Consider the following 22,329-nt stretch of genomic DNA (forward strand, 5'->3'; position numbering starts at 1 on the left):
TATATTACATATATATATATATAAACCAGACAAAAGTGGACATACTGCAGAAAGTTCAGAAAGGGCGACCAAGATGATTAAATTATTGAAGCCTCTGACACATGAAGAGAGGGTAAGATATGGGTCTGTTTAGGCTGGAGAAGAGAAAGCTCAGGACGATCGTGCCCATGTATATATATATACTTGACAGGCAGGGGATAAAGAGGATAGAGCCAGAGACTTCTCACTAGTACTCAGTGACAGGACAAAAGGCAATGGACACTAACTGAAATATAAAACTCCATTTAAGCATATGTAAGATGATTGGTAGCAAGCAGGAAGGACAGTCAAACACTAGCATGGGTTGCTCAAAGAAACTGTAGAGTCTTCTTGCCCGGAGACATTCAGAACCCATCCATCTGAACAACATCCAGAGCAACCTGATCTAGGCGCCCCTTCTTCAAACATGGGTTGAGACCAGACCATCTCAACATGTCCCTTTCCAATCTAATTGACTGTGAAAAAGTCAGCTTGTCTTGAAAAAACCATTTCATATTTTAATAATTTTGAATAGCAATTTACATTTTCCTCATCTTCCCTTTCTTGGTATCTGTTTCAATTATTGTCTTTTGATTTCCATGTTCAGCTAAGTTCCTTTTTTTTTCAAGGCAGAGAACTGCAACCCTTGGGGCCCACTGACTCTCTCCCTGTACTAAGTAGATACAGAGCCTACTAATATAAAATTCTGTCTCTCTGTATTACAGAAAATAAAAGCAAATGGTTTCACGTGTTGATTTTGAAATTAGACAGAACACAGAATTGCAAATAAAAACAAGCATGCAGCAAAATATATTTTGACAATAATAATTACTGTAGTCTTCAAATTGAGCTGTATTCTGTTGCATATCTATAATACCTATACATATGAGAATACGCATATTTTTCAACATCTGTTCCAGCTAACAGACGAGGGAAAAAATTCTCATGATCATACAACAGTACTTAAGAGTATCTCATTTCATTTCTTGCATTTCCAAGCAAAAAGATTTATTGGGCAATACTGGATTAAGCTCCAGCTTTGGCTTCTGAATTCATGTGTGGTCAGTTTAATTTTATTTTTTTTCAAGCAGCCATGAACAAAGTATTTGTTGTAGGTCACTGCCCCCTCCAAAACAAACGATAAATAAAAACCCATCCCCTCCTCAAATCTCTGAAAAAAAAAATGCTATTTCTCATTTTGTAGGCAGATTCTATTTCAGTAAGGAACACGCACCATAAACTCAACACAGTATTCAGCTAGAAGCTTAACTGGTGACTGTGCTAATCAGAAACTAAGTGCAAACCACATGACTAGACCTTCAGTTTAGTTGTCACTTCTTTTCCAAAGCTTCCACACAGCATAACATAAACCTATTAGAATAACTCCCTTGTCCTCATTCCTTCAGTGGTTAATGTACCAATAATCTCCACCAAGTGATGATGATTTTAAATACTTTCATCCCAACAGTAGGCATTCTTTGCAATAGCACTATTCAAAGTTGTGCCTTTTGTAACTATCTATTCGTATTTCCAGGTCTGATACTTTTGCAGTGACAACCTTAAGCCCCAAGTTTTATCCATTTATCTTCTGTGATTTTTCTTTTATAGAGCTTTAAAATAATTTCTTACAATGTACCAATTTGTAAGACTCTCTGCGTGTAGCTAAAGCTTAACAGATGACTCATTCATTTAGAAATTAATAGTCCATTCCTTTTGTTGAAACTCTGTCCACAGAACCTACAAGGAACTAAAATGAGCAATGCTATCTTGGGAGAACTTTGGTATTCATGGAAAACTTAGGAAAATGATTTAATCTACTTTTTAATTTTTTCCCCCCATGTTAAGCCCCATATATGCACATTCAGCTTCTTTCAGTTCAAGCCTCCTTTCTTGCAACTTTTCTGAATCTTTAGTGATGCTGCTGTGTCAGAGCACTACCTATGTCTCTTACTCTGACCCACAAGGCAAGCTCTATAAAAAACCCCTGAACTTTGATTTTCTTGAACACACATGAATGCACACAGTCTATTCCAGCTCACTATCATAATTAATCCAGTAAAATACTTCTTTTTGTCCTCCTGCAGTTGAATTAACTAAATTTACATCTTAAACAGTAGGGGTTTTTTATCCAAGAAAGTATTCAAGTATTGAAAATATGGTTTACTCTTTGTGACACATTTTTCACTAGCATCAATCTAGACAAAATGAGTAACACAGGATTTAAAGCTATTTCCTAAACTGAGGATGACAAAGTCCACCAAATTAAGTCCATAATGCATTCTTAGTGACAGGAAAATAAAGGTCCTTCTGAGATTCCTGCTTGCTCACTTTATTCATATCCTTCTATCACTGCATTTTAACAAATATAAATTCTCTTATCACATGATAACACCAATTTTTTTAAAGCTTTCAGATGAGTATAATGCCTAAAGTTCTTCAGGAATTCACACAGTGTGTATCAACTGGCTCCCAAACCTGTCCTGAGGCAAAGTGAGAATCCTTCAAATAATTCGGTGGAAGCTGGAGACAAGACTTGCAGTGCACCAGTGCATTGCTTTGTCCCAGATATGTTTATCTATGTGCTTTCTAATCCTTCCTTTCCATTTTTCTAGCTTATACCCCACTTTGATGGCTAAGGAATCAGGCATGATAATATGTAATTCTAAATATCAGCAAAGCCATTTCACAAAATATGTATAATTTTCCACCAATAATATTTTTGGAAAAATGGATTACATATCCCAATTGAAAGTTTGGCAAATTTCATATTTAAATTTCTTTGGAACTTGAGGGTGCCTACTCTGAGGTACTGGCAATTAATTACTATCTCTTATATTGATTTCTGTATCTCTTCTATTGACATTTCAATTCGAGACACTTCCTCTGACTCATCCCCATTGACTCATCTTGTAGTAAACAATGATGCAATTAAATCATTTAGCTTTTTTGTTGTGTTAATATATTCTCCTATTAAGCCTTAGTCATCTAATTGCCTGTATGGACTGGAAAAAAATTTGAATTGTCTAATCATTTTGCATATAATTTGCTCTAGCTTATACTTTTTAAAGTATTCTTCTTTTTGACATAACTTCCACTTTCTGAACAACTTCTTTTGCTTCCACTGGTCTGTACTTTGCTATTTATCTATGGTGAGGTACACTGTGAGGAGCTTTTAAATCTTCTATTGGACTTTTTCACCAACAGTGTATTTGTTCTTGACCTTTTGTATCTTTGCAATTAGGCAATGTCCCTAGCACTAGCAAACCCCTTTTTTAAGAAGTAGAGACAGTTTCTTGAAGTTCCTTTAAAAATAAAAATAGCAAATTCTGCATATCCAAGCACATTTTGCATTTTTCAAGACAAAGTCAAACAAGAACCAATATCTGAACTCTCTGAAATTTCCAAGAAAAAGAGAAATAAATCTAAATGCATTAGGTATTTAAAAATTTCAACTCCTGTACCAGCAAGATGCCACCCAGTTTATATCAAGGACATACAAACTTCTTCATGTTAGTATGCTTTCTGATAATCCCCAACTCATCACAGGTGCTATAACCATCCTTCTCATGTGGCTAACAATTTAATCTGAACAATATGGGGTTTCTCCTTACTGATTTTCAGAGCACAGCAACTGTTATACATTGCAACAATTAAATTATTTATCTGATTAGCTTAAGTCTTTAACACAGCCTTTAATACTGTCACTCTATTGGCAAGGCCTGTCCCACTGTCACTCATAACTCTAATGATAATTTGAAAGGAGCACCCATTTCAGTCAAGTCAACAAAGGTTCTGATACACCTATTAGGTCAATAACCTCATTTAAAACAGACATTCCAGCTTTTTTGTTTTTTTTTTTTTTAGGTATGTAGAAGCAAGCATACATGTATGACTCAAAACCTCCTATTACCTATGTCTCATTTATGTCAGTGTTTTTTGCTGATATTGTACAGGCATATCTTTTTTATTTCTGTCCTATTCTGTATCTGAGGACATGACTTTCAGGACTTAACTACCATACAGTGAACCAAACCAAGTTTCATGATCTCACACACAATTTTTCTTCAACTTCTAGTTGAAAAATTCCTCTTTTTTAAAAAAATATTCAAAGTCAGTAATACAATTTTCTTTTACATTCACCCTGCAGTTTCCTTCCCTATATCATTTGCTCAAAAATGCACCAAGACCATGACTATCTGCTGTAACAAGACCTTCTTTAGGTAGTACTTAGAGACACTTCAGATAGCCTATCAAGCTTTTATACTACTGAAATCTGTCAAGCTTAGCCACCAACTGCTAAGTCATATTCCAACTCCATAGCATAGTATAATCAGAGAGATAAGGTATCATATACTAAGTTTTCCCAAAATGTGGAACTTATTTCTGTCTATACTACAATAAGTAAAGGTGTCCAGGATTAGAAACACACACACACACACACACACACACAAAGCTGTTTGCTCTTGACTACACTGCTTTTCTGTTTATACTTTTACAAGGACTCATACTAAGGCTGGAACTCAAGGAAGCAAAAATCACTGGGGGTTACTAACACACAAAAAATTTCGTTTAGAGTCTCAAAAATACCATATAGACATATCAGACACAACACTGTTATACACTGTTACAATTAACTTATTTATCTGATTAGGTTAAGTCTTTGATACAGTCTTTAATACTGTCACTATTGGCAAGGCCTGCCCCACTGTCACTCATAGCAGCAGCTCTGTTGAGAGGTCAGCCTTTTATACTACACCCACATTTTCTGTTTGGGGGTAGGATAACCAAATATGTCCATATATTTTTATAAATACTTGCTTCTACAACGTCACTAAAATGCACCAATTGAAACCTAAAGTAACCCATCGACATGTCTTAAAGTTTTAAATTAAGATTATGGTGTCATAACAGTGGGAAGATCTTCATGTGAACACAGTAACTTTCTGATCTGCCTATGTTAATGCTTTTGACCAGGTGACTTGAGTATATAATTTTACTGTGATTAACTGAAAAATAAAAAAACCCACACTATTATTCTGAACTTTAATGAAGATGATGTTTTTGGCAAAATCTGTTACTGAAATGTAAGCAAATGGCTACACAATAGTATATCTGCTGACAAAAATCACAATTCTCAAGTTAGCATTTGGACAGGTAGCTGCTTTGTAATTGAGTACACAATTTTTTGTATACAAACCTACACATTCAATCCTTGCACAGTGAAACCAATGTCATATCTAAATAACATGAAGAAAATCAATTTACATATTAGACAGGATAGGTTTTGACTTGTTAGAGCCAGGAATTGTATTTGACAGGTTTATTTCTTTCACTATTGATTATACACCCTCTCACATACATGTAAACACAAGTTAGTAACAGAAAAAATATATTAAGCCCCTAGCAAATATATTCTAGAAGATGTATTCCAAATACTTTCTAAATCTGACATATGATCCGAAGTGTATGAAGCGTGCACTTTGGAACTTATAAAACTAGCACGGGAGTTATATTTGGACATACATCAGCAGATGAGCTGATTATGATTTTAAACTGGTATTTGTATAATGAATACACATGTAGTAGTATTTCAGAATTAGCTCTTTTAAGTAGAACAGCAAGAGCTAAAATTTTGTTGAGTTGGCATGAAGTCTTTAATCTTAAAAATTATCAAAAGACTCTTGCTAAAATGTGAAAGACTGCTTCTTCATCAACAAGTAGAGATCAGCTAGATGTGAAAAGCTGATTAACGGTAACATAATACAAAAGTTAATAATTCCATTTGTTCCTGGGTTCAGTGTTCAGCAGTAGCATCAGATGTGCTATTTTTAAGAAAATAGAACTGCCATCAAAACACATTTCTGGCTATAAAACTAAATATGTGCCAAACAGAATTTATCCATTCCAATAGACTGAGACATATGTGTTTATAAGGTTTTATACATCCCTGAGTAATATGCTAGAAAAAGACATTACTTTGTTTAAAAAACCCACAAGTGACCTCAAGGCTACATGACAAAATGAGAATCAGTGATGCTGAATCAAAAAATACATACCAAGAAAAATAGTAGAACACTAAGTTGATGTGTGAACAATAGCATTCTCCCAATAGGAGATTAATTTCTCGAAACAAAACAAGCACTGAAATTCAATATACAAATTCCAAGCCCATAAAAAAAAAAGAAGTGAGCTTCATGGCAAAATATACACAAGATTGCTATCAGTGACAAACACATAATACTTGCTACATGGAAAAGTCAATGTTTCAGTCAACTAACTTCAATACTGAAGGCTGCAGAATCATTGTTCCCCTAGGACCACTAGGCATACAGTGGAAATCAACACTAATATGGATCTAGAGAAATAATCAATATTTACTATGAAAAATCCCCGAACACCACAGTTCAGAGCCTTGTATAATACAGCATAAGATAGTGAAACTCCAGCATTACCAGCAAAATTTTTCAAGATACTGGCAACAAAGTTGCTAGGTACAGAATTTTCTGAAATAGAATGATGCTATTTTTATTAATAAAATACAACCATTTAAAAAATACTCAAAATTCTTCTCTATCTGAAGCTAATTATGATTTTAAAAACAAGCTGCCTTATAGAAGTGTCACTCTGTGAATTATTACCTTTTCCTTGAATTGATTTTGAACTGTAACTGACAAAACTGTGCATGAACATCAGAGAAGCTACTTATAAATAAGAAATTATTAGTAACACTTTGGCACTAAAGGGATTTTGGCCCTTCCTCCCAGAAACACTTTGTCACATTTTCAATGGGATTCTTTACCGTAAATACCACTTTGCTTACCTTGCGTGGTTGAAAGTCATACTTCACACAGTGCTGGAAACCTTTGCCTTTTGACTTCAATGATGTAACTATTAAGCAGTTGCCCACAAAATGAGCTGAATACCCAACACCTTTGCTAGTGCGGAAACTGAAAAGAAAGAATTATGAGTGAAATTGGGAAAACAGGAATTATTGTATAATTAAAAGGTCCAAATACTACTTGAAATTGTCATGGAAAAGAAAATAAATTAGTACCTGGAATGGTGAACTTAATTTCCTTTACATCTTCTCTCCCTACCATTTCTTTGCAGGGAGCTACTCACCTTCAGCAATGCATTAATTCCAGGATACATTCTAAAAATCAGGGTTTTTTTTTCCTTTACAAAAAACCAATATAATAAAGATTGTATCTATCCCATTTTCCTCTCAGTTTCTTAATTCCTCATAATTTTAAATAACATGTCTTATTAAAGTTGTGAAGAAATAGCCATTACAGAGCAAGTGTGAGATGCCTTACAATTTTATGGGGTTCAGAGAAAATGCAGCTTGTATGATATACAAATTTGGATTAAAGAAAATTACTATGCACAAATTATTCTTCAAGACTTATGAATTAATTAGGCTAATGACCCATGAAGTTTTAATCATCTGAGCTGTTGATTTATTTTCATCTGTCAAATTGATAAAGGACTGCAATTTTAAGAAAGTTTAGCAAGGGTTTCCAGCTTTTAGCTGACAAATATCATAAGGACAGATAATGCAGAAAGCTGATACATTTCTCTACTGATATTTGAAATCAAAAGCATTTTAAGGATAAATTCTGGACTTCTTAAAAAAACACTTTGCAAAGGCAGTAGGTGAAAATTTATGAATGACAAGACACAGAATGATTAAAAAATGTCCACATCACTCATATACACGTGATCTGCATCACCCATATACAAAAATAACCTCCTCGACCACAGTACTAACTTTGTACAGTAACATGAAAGTTAAAAACCTTAAAATACAGCCCTTACAATAAGAGCTACTGAATGCATTGTGAGCTAGTTTGACACTTCAGTTTACCTCCTTGGGGCATTATGCCTTTCAGAGAACTTTACAGCAGGTAGCTGCATCTCTCCTAATGCCAAATTTGTTTCTCAGCAACAAAAGTCATCTCTACAGTCTAAAATGTTTAACAGAATCCCATTCTGAAGGATACTGAAAAAAACAGACATTCATTCTGTTCTGACATATGATGTTGTATTTTTTGTTTAGAGAAGTCAAATAAAACTATTTCATTTCAAATTACCAACAGCCAGTCACTGTAATGTTTTTACCTGATGAAACATTATTACAATTGTGTAAAATGCATCCTATTTTTCTGAACAGGAGTTACTAAGCATTTTTTATAAAGAATGTATCTTGAAGAAATTTCATAGCATCATAGAATTATCAAGGTTGGAAGAGACCTGTAGGATCATCAAGACCAACTGTTAACCTGTCACTCCACTGTAACCCCTAAATCATCTCTTCCAGCACAAGATCCAGAGACCTCTTAAACACTTCCAGGGATGGTGACTCCATCACCTCCCTGGGCAACCTATTCCAGTGGTTCACTGCCTAAGTGAAATTTTTTTCCTAATATCCAATCTGAATCTCCCCTGTCTCAGCTTATGACCTTTCCCTCTACTCCTCTCACTGTAGGCATGGCAGCAGAGATCATCCCCCTCCTCTCTACAACCCCCTTTCAGGTAGTTCTAGAGAGCCATGATGTCACCCCTGAGCCACCTCTTCTCAAGGCTAAGCAAATCAAACTCCCTCATGCGACATATGTTCTAGACCTTTTATGAGACTCATTGCCCTTTGCTGGATTTGCTCCAGTGCCTCAATGTCCCATTTAAATTGAGGGGCCCAAAACTGAACACAGTACTCGAGGTGTGGTCTCACCAATGCCAAGTACAGGGGGATGATCACTTCCCTAGCCCGACTGGCCACACTATTCTTGATCCAAGCCAAAATACTATTGGCCTTCTTGGCCACCTGGGCACACTGTTGGCTCATATTGAGCCATCTGTCCACCAGCACTCCCAAGTCCCTTTCTGATGGACAACTCTTGTGCCACCTCTGCCCCAGCCTGTAGTGCTGTATGGGTTTGTTGTGTCCCAAGTGCAGGACCTGCCACTTTGCCTTATTGAACCTCATGCAGTGGTCCTCAGCTCATTGATCAAGTCAGTCCATGTCTCTCTGTAGAGCTTTCCTACCCTCAGGCAGATTGACACTCCCACCCAACTTCATGTCATCTGCAAATTTACTGAGGGTGCACTCAATCCCCATGTCCAAATCATCAATGAAGATGTTAAACAGGCCCAGTCCCAATATTAAGCTGTAGGAAACACTAATAGTGACTGGTCTTTCCTCTCCTTCCCAGTCACCAGGCTGATTTTATCACCATTATGGTCCAATCAGATTGTTCCTGAAATTTTAAACACAAATTGTCCTTGTATGTGTAACTTCATGGTGTTCAGCATATGAACACAAGATAGCAATGAAATAATGAAAAAACTGCTCATTTATTAGCAGAGCTCTTCATCTTGGAATAGAATGAATGACTTCATAAACAAGAAGCTTAGCCAAGATTTTACTTTTTCTCCCCACAAATGAGTTAGAATTCTACTACAACAATAGCTGAGAAACTGAGATCTCAATCATCTTCTCTGTTTACCTCAACTATAATATATAGATTATGGCAATCTTTACATTTTATTTCTTGTGAAAGGTAAATTAGACTAGCACTGGTCTTCAGGATACTGCAAAGGAATTCTCTTACCAATTACCTACATGTGCAGAACTTGCCAAATCCAAAGATGAAATGCAGAGACAACAAAAGCAGTACTATTAACAGCCATCTGGTTTTACAACCCATAAACTACCTCCCATAGGAGTTGGTATACAATTTTACTACAGTTCATTCATAAAATCCTTACAGTTATGTTTAATTTTAGTCAGTTTCTCAAAGCAGCTACTGAATGTTATTACACTTCAATAGCAAGGGAGCATTCTTCCATCCACTGGTGGAACTGTTTAGGGATTCCAGTTTCTTTAGCTTAGGATTTTATAAGCAATTTAACATATGATCATAGTACTGATATTGAGAAGATATTAATTCATTCTGGCCTGAAAGGGGGGCTGGAAGGGGAAGGTTTCTTTCTATTAACTTTGGAATTCCTCTATGTGCCTTCGCAAGTGTTCTGCATTATCTCTATTATTATTAGCTCTAGAGAAGGACTGAAAACGGTAGACAGCTTGTTTATGGCTTTTTTTTTTCCCCTCCTCCTTGACCCTATGTTTGTGAAAATAAAATGTAGAATGTAGTTTTTTAGTTTTAGCCACTTTCCAGTTAAATGCTTGTAGAAGCACTTGGATGTTTTATGGACAAAAAGCAACAATTATGCAACCTCAGTTCACCTTCTAATTCTTTTACACAGCATCTCTCAAAAAATACCAAAAACAAAACAACACAAAAAACCCAACCAAAAATCAATCTATACCTTATTTTTAAGGAAACATTTCTAACAATCTATTAAACTGTGCACTCTGAGTATAACAGATTTGTTTCGTAGTACTGACATCAGCAAAGAATCTTAAACACCAAACAGAAAATAGGACAACATTTTCAGCTTAAAGCTCTAAGAAAAAATGCATTTTAAAATTCCTAAAGAAACCACCACATTGGATTTTATGGTTTATCTACAAGGCATCTGTGGATTTTAAACTGCAAAGTAAAAATGACAGATGACTTTGTAAGAGTTTGTATGCATTAAGCAACCATTAAAATCTCCAGATGTTTGGTGAGGGGTGGGAAAAGCATGTCAGGAGCTCAAAACAATGAGAAATTACTAGGCAGTTATTAGGAAGCCAGAAAAAAACCCATAACTGTGGTGTTATAAGTTACTTACCAGTAGAGATAGGGTTTATCCTTATCTACATTGATATTGTTTAGTGGATCCATACGAAACCAGGTGTTAAGAGTAAACCCATTTTGATAAGGCCACTTAGCAATAGGAGGCAATGCAATTGCCTGGAAGGAGAGAAAGAAAAAGAAATAATTTTTTGAGAACTATTGTTAAGGGAAATGACTTTCTAAAATCCTGTCATTCTAGACCTGTAATATGCTTTAACTTTCAAATATTAAAAAAGGTAGAAAACCTTTTCTAATTCTATTTTTGAATAGATGCATTCCTTTCCCATCTATTTTAAAAAACTTTAAATTATAACTACATAAATTCCATCAATAGAGGACATAAAATTAAATTTCTGAATGGGTAATATTAATAGAGCAAAAATAGAACAATTACTTCTGCAGAAATTAAACGAAATTCAGTTTTCAGTAATTATTAATCTCAATATACTTAAACACTAACTCAAAGTAATCAACAGATCATACAATTGAGACTCACTGTTAAAACTACAGTATAAAAATGTTATTCTCTGAGATTTTAGAGCACTATCAGATTTTTTTCCCCCCATGAACATTTAGTAAGGTCAGACTCAAACTGAGACCATTTTCAGTTAAATACATTCATAGTAAGGCAAGCTCTATGAAGAAATTAGATTTTTAAATATTTTATTTTTATGGGCTGAGTGATGAAGATGTTTCAGAGAACTCTTTATCCCTGGGCAATGCCCTGAATACCTGATACAACTTTGATGCGAGGCACCTTTTAAGGAGAAAATGGAAGACTTATAGCAGCCTTCTGGTACCTAAAGGTGGCCTAAAAGAAAGATGGAGGGGGACTTTATACAAAGGCATGTAGCAATAGGACAAGGAGCAATAGCTTCAGACTAAAAGAGGAGAGATTTAGATTAGATAGTAGGAATAAATCCTTTACTCTGTGGGTGGTGAGACATGAGAACATCTTGCCCAGAGAAGCTGTGGATGCCCCATTCCTGGAGGTGTTCAAGACCAGGTTGGATGGGCTCTGAGCAATCCGCTCCAGTGGAAGGTGTCCCTGCACATGGCAGGGGGGTTGGAACTAGATGGCCCTTTCAACCCAAATCATTCTATGCTTCCATAAAATCATACAAGATGAACTTCAGACTTCACTTACAAATTGTTTTCTATAATACCATTAAAAGATGTTTTCCTTTGGTACGAGAACTACACACAAAATGAAGCAATTAAAAAATTTAATGTTTATAATAACTTAGAGATTGCTGTAGCAAACACTAATTCTTTCTTCCTCCATCAGAAAAAATGTATAACTTTTTACCCAAAAGTAGTTAAAGAATAATAGGCTTTGATACTACTGCCTGAAATAAATTTTATATGAATGCAAAGCAGAGGAAAATAATTTTAGAAATAACAATAACATGCTATCTCTAAAAGTATGAAATTTCAGTTTCATTACAGTAATTTAAACTCTTACTACACTTTAAAACAATAAAGACTAGCTAAAAATCAATGCAGCAATGGTATTGTGTTCTTACCAAAGCTGTCATTGATACCCACTGAGTACTGCCACAGGATGGCTAGAGAGGTTGCAAAATCTCCATCCGTGGAGGTGCTCAAAAGCCATGTAGACATGGTCCTGGGCAGCCTACTCCAGATGGCCTTGCTTCATATCAGAGGGGTTGGCCAAGAGGACCTTCTCTCCAGTATGAGATCCTGTCAAACTTCAACCCTTCTGTAATTCTGTGTGATAGTCGTGAGCAACAGTTGGAAATTAATTTTCAGGAGTGCTCAAATCTTGTACTGTCCCAATTCATACCAATGGTTATAAAAACTGGAGCAAATTCATTCATTGCTTAAAATGAGATTGGACACAAGTCTCTGGGCAATAGAGTCAGAATAATCTCACTGGGTGTCTATGCCAGTGTAGCAAACTGCCTAAAAAGAGTACAGAGTGAGACTGACTTTTCATTATTTTGATATGCAAGGTAATTGCTGAAATAGTTTTAAAAGCAGAGAAGCAAGTAATTAAGAATGACAGGGAAATCACAGTAAATTTTAAAATTAGATACATCAATATGTGCAGATCATGCTAGTATGTAAGGAGACAAAAGAAATACCACCAATTCTCCTGTTAGCTTGCTACCTAACATTTCAAGGAACATCTCTGGGATATGGCACATCTTTGGACAGGGAGCAATATTTTACATTCTTCCCCTGCAAAACCTCTTTTGAAGCTTTGATACAAAATTAAATTTAAGAGAGACATTTCATCAGGGTTTGCCTCTGTGTCATTGTACACATTCATATTCTGCAACAGCTGCCTTGCTGCTGCATGTACTTTTAGGAGAGGTTAACTGTGGTTTTAATTTAGCAGTAGCAAATGAAACTCTCCCTTTCAAAACTGAGTAATTAATTCCTTACACAGTCTGCCCTATGCATTTTGCTGACACAACTGTTTGTGCTGCTGAATATCAAACAAGATCAAGGAATTGATCTAGCCAAAAATAACCCAGGTGTAAAAGAGTGATTTTCAGCCAGTGTATTTCACTGATGTAATCTGCCAAACCAACAACACTTCACAAGGAACAGAGGTAGTGGTTTGTGCTCGAAGAAAATTATCAGTTCTACTGACAAAATGCAACTAGAGCACCCTTCATGCACTGGCATGAGAAGACAGGAATCTCAGGATTATTTTCTGACAAGAGATTTCAAGTTTTACCATGAGCATACACTATTCCATACAAGAATGGAATTGAACCTCAAATCTGCATTTCTTGGTTTTAATAACTTGCATTTACTCTCTCTATAATTATAACTATATATCTGTATACAATATTTGAATTTATTTGTAGTGTTCTTCTGAAAGTACATGCAGTGAATGGAAGAGACAATGTTCATTTGAGAAGGTTTAGAAAGGAATACAATTTCATCATTGTAAGTTATCTCAAATAGTAAAGCCAAAAGAAGACTGCATTTAAATCTCTGCCTTGAGGTAAAGGAAACAGCAGGTGGAATTCAGATAAAAAGAAAAGTATGTAACAAAATTTATGACAAGCAGTCACTGTAAACTGTGATGACAAGGCCAAGCTGCAATCCTAGACTTTCCTCAAGTCTCTCATTTATATAATATCAATTACATAATTGTAATAAAATAATACTGTTCTTCACAATTTTCAGGTTTCAATTTTATGACAACTTCCCCAGACAAAAATCTGTTATTTGGCAGTCCATCCTCACAAGTACAGCTTCTCAATACTACAACATCTACACTACTCGAACACGTATTTCCTCTCTCATTGTCTTTTCAGGAATTTCTGAAGCCAAACGAAAGGAAATGCAAATAAGGAGCAATTATTTGTTTCTGAAGTTGCAGTATTTTGATTGAAAACTTACTGCAGCACTACAGCCAGGGAAGTTGAAAAAGGTATCAGGCCCATGTCTCTGTGGCATCTGATTAAGGACTGATAACAATTTAACCGCATGTCTTGGCTGTGAAAACAAGAAAATAGCACAAAAGTCAATACAACCATTTTTGTACTCTCTGGGTTACAACGGGAAGTGGACAGTTTTCAAACAACATAGCAAATTAACTCCAAAGTAGTTAGCAAAAACACTTAAACATATGCTCAGTCAACATGAGATAAAAAAATCATTCAAGTTTCTATGTTCCAGGAGACAATTTATGTTAACTTTAGGCTCTAATGGAATGACACTTGATGCTTTATCTAATCACAGCTTACCCAGATTCCATTTTCGCCTCGAAGCATGCTGAACAAAAGCTTCAACTCTTTGACAGTGATGCTGTAGCTGGCAAGAACCCCCAACATATCAACTAGGAGATCTTCAAAGGAAAATAAAGTTATTCTGAACTCTGAATTTCATTGTTTTGACACAAATACACACACAAAAAAAAGCTAAAAAAATTAATACCTTTAAAAGTAAGGATTTAATGTTCTCATTGTTATAGATTTTTTAGAAACAAAAATTAACATATGCAGTTTTAAATTTTGCATCACATTTTGAACAAAGTATTAAATTTATGAAGAATTAATTCTTCCCATTTCACATCACACACTATAAACTGCTAGATTTGTCCTCTATACTGTATACTTTTGGGATAAGTTCCTTCATTCCTCTGAAGTTAGCATCTTCCAAAAAATTTTGACCTAAAAGATGCTTGACATTATTTTTAACTTGAGTGCAGCATATTATACTGATAATTTGTATCATTCCCAGAATTTTGCTACAGTGATAGTGCTTCTGATTTTTACCAGAATGAGACACCAGGGTAAAAAGCCAACCTCCCATCCTCAAAAAAAGAGCAAACAAACCAAGTTTAAAATTACTGCTAGTGCTTGAATATTTTAGAAAACAGATTTTTATTTTAAGAATTTGTTAGCTTATGGTATGCTGGACCTTGCCTTATACTCCACACTTTGTTCTGCAATAAAATGCACTACTATGAAATACTATTTCCTCTAGCAGGAGGAAAAACAATTTGCTCATCTTCACACACATGGCATAAGAAATGTAATTCACAGATCAAGTAATGAAGTACTGAGTTTCCAAAACAAAAGAGCTTTGACACAACAGAATCGGCAAACTTTTCCAATCTGTTCAACAACCACAAAACTCTCCCCTAAAACTTGTAGAAGACACGAGCTTCCACATATGTTTATATCTTATTTGCAGGACTGCATTTTCTCCTTGTTCATTAGTGAAAGGATGACTCTTACAGGTGCTGACAGAAGGTACTCTTCAGAAGCATCCATGTTTTTCAATGACATTTCACACTGATATTTAATTTTAAAACAAATTTTCTCCCTGCATATCCATATATATGTGTTTTGGAGCAAAGCCAAATATCTTTGTAACTTGTTCTGCTATGAAACTGACCTCTGGTCCTTAGCAAGAAAAAGGCACATGTGAAGAATGAAATATTTAATTTGCAGACATAGTAAGCTGTTCAGTGAGTGAAATTACATATCAAGATTGGCAAGAGAAAAGCACTGCAACTTAGCAGATACTTTCACCATAAGATCTGAATACAGTCCTAATGTTCAAGTATAGACTTTTATTCCCTTTTCCCCTCATGAAATCTTCCCTTTAAAATTAGTGGCACGTTATATTTTTGAAAGAATCTAGGGGAAACAAAATACAGCTAAGAAAACAAAGCGCCTTGTCTTTCACAGTGGTGAATTTTATGACTCAGATCCTCCTCTAGTACCTACAAGCATCTGCCCCCTTCACTGTACTGTCTCCAGCCTGCAATGTGAAGCTGGCAGTGATTTGCACATCTCTTACGTGACCAGAAACTGAGAACAGTAATACACTGAAAACTCAGAAAGGGAAATAAGCACGAGTGAATACTAATCTTTGGCTGAGAATTTCACAATTCTTATTTTGTAGTCTTAGCTTGCTTTTCAGATCGAGCTACTTCAAATTTTGTTTGCTTTACAATGTAAAAATGCTGTGCAGAAGCAAAGTTGTCTGGGGAAAATCAGAACATCATTAAAAAAACCCCTTGTAACATAGATGACAAAAGTGTAAATTAATACAGTCAAATATAGAAATGATTGGCAGTTTCTAAAAATCACTGAACATGTGTTGCTTTGTTTCATTGTTATAGCCCTGTACTACCTTATGGCATAAAATATTCTTTTTTTCTACTGAAGGTGTTGATAACCTGCAGGCAGTAGAAATACATATTTATAAGCAATGAATTAAACATGGATGGAGAGAAACCAATGTAAGCTCCCTAACAATGTAACTCAGGGTAAAACAATGACCTGGAAGATTGAAGCCCAGTAGGGAACAAGTAAAGATAAAGCAAACAATGTCTGTGGAAGTCAAAGCACTAAGGCTACTTAAAGATATTGCTGTAAATGCCTCTAAAGAAGGTTTGTTTCTTGTTTCAATATTACAAGACTTATAAAAAGAACTGTAATCTATTACATAACTTCATTCATACTTCATAGAAATCTCATTAAAGGGTCAGTCCACATCCGGTTTATAAATCCTAATAATCCACTCATCTATAAATGGACAAAGGTCACAAAACATACAACTGGATTTTTTTAGTGCCTACTTCATGTTTTTAAATCTTAAATAAGATTACATATATAACTGGAATCAGTGATCTCATTTCAGAAACAAGATTGCATAAAATAATATTAAGTCCAGAAGGAGAAAACAGGCACTGCTTCTCATTTTTAATGCATTTCTAAAATGCACTGAGTCCAACAGATTCTGTTACTGGCACCTTCTGAATACTTTCATAGTAAACAGTTTTCCTAATATCTATAAATTAACCAGCAACCTTGAAGGAATGTTTAATTCAGTCATTTAATATGAAAATACAATTGTAAAAGAGCCTGCCTGTCTTTCAAGTAACGATGTGCATATATCGAAATGAAAGGTCTCACATTAACTTTAGAAGACATATTAAACAACATTGGAAACACAACTTCAGGAAACTACCTGCTTAACCTTTCACTAATAGACAGCCATGAAACTGTGAATTTTACCTCTTGTTGTTGCAGTAAATTAATTTTATAGGTTGGAAATAGAGAATGTGACAATCTGCAGTTTTCCTTATGGAACAAGTTGAAAGATAAAAGCTTGTTAACAGTCCATTCAAGACAGAGCAGTCAAACCCCATTGTTGCTTGAAAACTAGGAACTGTTTAAATGCTGAAGAATTCAGTCCCACCAATTTTAGAACAATCACCTACAGCATCACAATAGAACTGTGGGAAATAAAATGGGACTTAAGGGAGACATATCTACTCTGTATGAGTTCCGGCTAGTTATCCACCATTCAGACTTCTCTGAATGCAGTACAGACACACTATTCCAAAGAGTCCCTCAAAGCAGATGATCTGCTTCACTACTCATCACCTGGAAACAAGAGAACTGTAACAAGTGAATCCCTCAAGGAAGATTCTGTGCAGCTGTTAAAGAAAAACCCCAAAACAAAAACAAGCTATAAAAGAGCACCAATCATCTATGAAAATATTTTAGCAATCTTTTCTCCTTAACCATTGATTAAATGATGTGATTTTAACAGATTATTATAGTACAACTATGTCTTCTGATAGGTGATGCTTTTGGGAAACAAACTGGAATACAAGTTTCAATGAGCCCATTTGGATTACAATTGAAACTTTCAAGGTGATTAGGCTTTTATTCTTGAGCACAGAATCTGTAAAATCATATGAAGTGAGATATTTAAAGTGCTGAGAACCTCATGAATCTGACAGTCTTCATCTAAACAGACAGACAAGTTCTTCTCACTGCAAAAGATTGGGTACATGTTTATTTGCTGTTGTCTTACTTTCATAAAACCAGAGAAGAGTGGCTTCAGACTTAGACTGGTCCTGAAAGCGTGCTGTCAGAACATAAAACAGAGATTACGCCTGTCTTGTCTATTTAAACCCTATCTAGGTCTAATCACAGTGTTTCACAAAGGAACAAGTGAGATGACCTAAAAACAAACAAACAAAACAAACAAAAAAAAAAAATTCCCAGAAAACCTCTACTCTTTACAGATGATAAAAGCCAATTTCAAAATATTGGGCTGATAGAGGATTAGCATCTGTTTTGGGAAGAAAGTGATACTAACTTCCTAGAAGTAAAGACTAACACAGCTCTGGTTCTTATTTATTCCTTTTCTTGCAAAGTTCATAAAAATATGAACAAGCAGTTCCACAGTCATCTGGTGTCAATTGTGACCTCAGCATCTCCATAGCAATTACGAAAGACATATACTGCATTAGTCGCCACTGATTTTGCCATCAAATGCCAAATAGATATTACAAGACCATATTTATTACTTCTGACTTCTTACCAACATTGTTACCAACATAAAAGGCTGTTGAGGTGCATATAGAAATTAAGAGATGAAAGCTAAATGCTTCATTTGTTTGTTTCCATGTCTTCATCAGAAAAATTCTCAAAACCCTCATATTCTCATCTATTTACAGTTATCAGAGAAAGATCCTACAAAGTGAGATTCTACTCAATCCTTGCTCATAATATATAGAAGACTATGCAGATAATTTGAAACACACTGCAGAGCTAAAATGTCATCAGAATTCCAATTTTCAGGTTTTATTTTTAACTAAGTATGTGCTCCCTTTGTCCATGTAACCATACAAAATAGCAAGCTTACTGACTTTTTTTCTGCATAAGATCTCTTTCTGAAGCACCATGTGACCACCCTCAGAAAAAAGATTAGTGGGGTAGAGGATACCCTACTAGTTTTGGTTTTTGGGGTTTTTTTAATGTACTAGCCCAGCTTATATTAATACCTGTAAATTCAGACTGATTTTTCAATTCCCAAATGCTCCTGAAAGCCAGATCCTATGTTCTTAATTTCTGACTTCTACAATTAGGCAAGAATTTTTCTAATATTCTCTCTAACAGGGACATCATTACAGTTCTATATGCCACATTCAGAAGTACTACTTAGGGAAACTCAAACTGGGCAAATTTTATTTGTCTGATTAATCATGTGAGAACATTATTCCCATGAGTGAAACCCAGAAAAAACAAACTCAAGATAGGAATGTTTGTTCTCATAATACAATGTGTTATATTTAACATAAAATAAAAGAGTATCTTCGCCCTTACACTATTCTGACATATTTAGAAGTACTGCAAAACTAAACATATTTGGAAAAAAACCCATCATGTGTGAATCTATTGATTTGTTATACTTCAGTCTGAATCTCACAGTACAGCATTTAGTGTAACACTTCTGATTTTAGCATTTACACATTTCTATTCAACAGGATGTTGATTATGTCTGCCTTTGAAATACAGAAGGTAGCTTTCCCAAATACTTAATATTACAGACACTTTTATACTGAAAAAAAAAAAAAAGCCAAGGACAAAACCATTCCTCAATAACCCAGTTTTCATGCTGCTGTTATCCTTTGCTTCTCATCTGAAATTTTTGCTGGTTTACTGTTCCACAAACCATGTATATGTGTCAGGAATCAGACAATCAACTAAAATCTTAGAATTATGGAAGGTAAACCTCTTCCATCTTTCAAAAATGCCTCACAGTTTTAGTACTCTACTATCAGTCCCACACTATATAAAAATTAAGAACTACTTTCACACTAAGTTGAAAGAAACTGTCTAAGTTCCCCCTCAAGAAAAATAGGGGACAAATATAAAATAATAATATGTATCGCTTCAGCTGCCATATTTAAATGTGACAACCAAAACTGCTCCTCTAACCAAGCAATTTAGGATTACAGTCTGTACCCTGCTACTGAGAGGATGTAGTATGAAATAACAAACTCCTTCAAACATACTCTGAGACCTTAGCTGTACAATAATTTCATCACTTATTTTCCGTAAGCAAAGTATAAAATTTTTTTCATGCTGCAAAAGGTTATAGGATGTTAAAACTCCCAAATATAAAAAAATGAAAGGATATGATAGGGAACACAGATATACACTATGAAATTATTCTTTAACATAATCCATATGTCTGGCATTCAAACCAATGAATGATTTCTGATATGCTGTCAGATGAGGTTATGTTTAAAGTCAAACATCTGAATAATAAAAAATGATCAATGCTCTTAAAAACTAAAATATTACCTTGTACTTAAGAAGTCTAATGAACTATTTTTGATTATGTTTAAAATTGCTTTTTGAATCACTAATATAACATCATCATCTCAGATGAATTAACAGGCAGTTATTTTAAACAATTTATCCACATATATTTCAAACTAAGAATATATTTTCAGCATTTTCCTGAAACTGATAAAATAGTACTTCTGACTCAATAGCAGCACTAACCCAAACATCACTTTAATAAAAAACCAAGACATCCCACATTCCATAATCACAAAATGTTGACAGTTCAAGAATGCAGTAATTATTTTATCAGTTGGCAATTTATACCTGCAATCATGTCGTCCACAGTACTCATCTTCAGCAGTACCTGTTCAATTAAGCCAACTTCTGTGCTAGTCTGCAAATTACGGACACTTTTCCGTAGAATTGCTGTGAACATACTCCAGATTTCTGCTTGGCACGTTACATCACAGTGCTCCAAAAGCTCTGACATGCATGTAATGCTCTCTGCATCCTGGATTATAAAGTTCATCTCTAGATCAAATTCGCCACCAACCAGCTACAAAAGAAAACAAGAACAGCATTACAATGTGGAGTACAGAGTTTAGTGTGTTTCATACCTTCATTGTAACCAACACTGAATATGTTTTGCATGATGAGAGGTAACTTTGACAAGAGAAACTCACAGCTATGCTCTGCAGGAGCAAATTAACAATCATGCCATGCAAAACAAAGCTTGTAAAAAATATATGCATTGATACCATAAAATACCACCTCCAATTTCGTCACTAAATTTTGTATTTGGGCTAAATATAGCATGTTAATAAAATGAAATAAAAATAGATTTGAAATATTCCTTCCTATGAAGTAATTGAAATAGTAGCCTGGCCCAGACAGATGTAGTGCAGAACTTGAAAAGCTCAAAAGCAATTGAGGCTTACCTATCATTCTCTGAAATTTGCCTACACAGAAACAAAAAGACACCGAAAATAACTTAGCTTTTTCTCCTGACATAAGCCAACATTTGCCCTCAGTTACACGTTTGCAAGACCTTACCACCCTTTTCATTGTCCCACCTAAGCAGTCATGCCCAGAAAAACATTAAGTGATCTGCTCTGGACCAATACAGACATAGAAAACTTCTGTAAGTATATTACAGATCAGCTTATTGTGTGGTCAAGGAAATCTACTGCTGGTGCAAGGGAGAGACTGCACTGGGAGAGGAACAAGCAATGGTATGAGAAGTGAGTCAACAGCAATGCTGATGAAATTACAGCCTGAGTCGTGTCTATCCAGGTACTTGCAAATCAATATCCAAAGTCCTAAGCTAAAATTAAATAGCACAACTACCAGGCACATGTTAGGAAGAGGAGAAAAAAACAGCAAAAGAAGATACAGTCAAGAGCAAGTATATATTCAGGAATGAAATTCAGTAATTTTGATCAGTCGCTTGCTAAACTTAAAAAAGCTGAGCTCAAAACACCTTACTGAACCGAATATTAAACTTGGTGTTTTAAAAAAAAAAAGGTCCCCTTTTGAAGGCAAAAACATTTTTCAATTTTGAAGAAAACAAAGCCTGACTCTCATGCACCCTACTTTACCCTAGTAACGATGAAGAATTTTCAAAGCACCAATGTTAAATCTCATGGAATCATAAAATGGTTAAAGTTGGAAAGGATATTAAAGATCATCTAGTTCCAATCCCTTGCCATGGGATTGTCTTGAACACCTCCAGGAATGGGGAGTCCACAAATTCTTTTCGCAGCTTGTTTCAGTGCCTCACTAGCCTTATAATAAAGAATTTCTTCCTAATATCTAACCTAAACCTATCCTTCTTCACCTTAAGGCCATTTACCCTTGTCCTATCACTCTATGTCCCTGTAAAAAGCCCCTCTCCAGTTGTCTTGTAGGCCTCATTTACACTTTTAAAGGCTGTTATAAGATCTCCCCACAGCTTTCTCTTCTCCAGACTGTAC

At 35.2% G+C, this 22,329-nt stretch overlaps 1 protein-coding gene across 1 annotated transcript; it reads right to left on the reverse strand.

Moving 5' to 3' along the window:
• Positions 1-6,838: 6,838 nt before the first annotated feature.
• On the reverse strand, positions 6,839-20,979 carry LOC103797346 (neurobeachin-like; the record flags this gene model as incomplete). The annotated part of the gene is made up of 6 exons (XM_009069556.1): positions 20,974-20,979; positions 20,681-20,912; positions 14,495-14,595; positions 14,148-14,243; positions 10,759-10,880; positions 6,839-6,965 (listed from the first exon to the last, which is right to left on the reverse strand). Coding segments are annotated over exons 1-6 (684 nt in total), but the record flags the coding sequence as incomplete, so codon positions are not given.
• Between the last annotated feature and the right edge of the window lie 1,350 nt (positions 20,980-22,329).

Source organism: Acanthisitta chloris, unplaced genomic scaffold (assembly GCF_000695815.1).
Source record: "Acanthisitta chloris isolate BGI_N310 unplaced genomic scaffold, ASM69581v1 scaffold6982, whole genome shotgun sequence".
NCBI lineage: Eukaryota > Metazoa > Chordata > Aves > Passeriformes > Acanthisittidae > Acanthisitta > Acanthisitta chloris.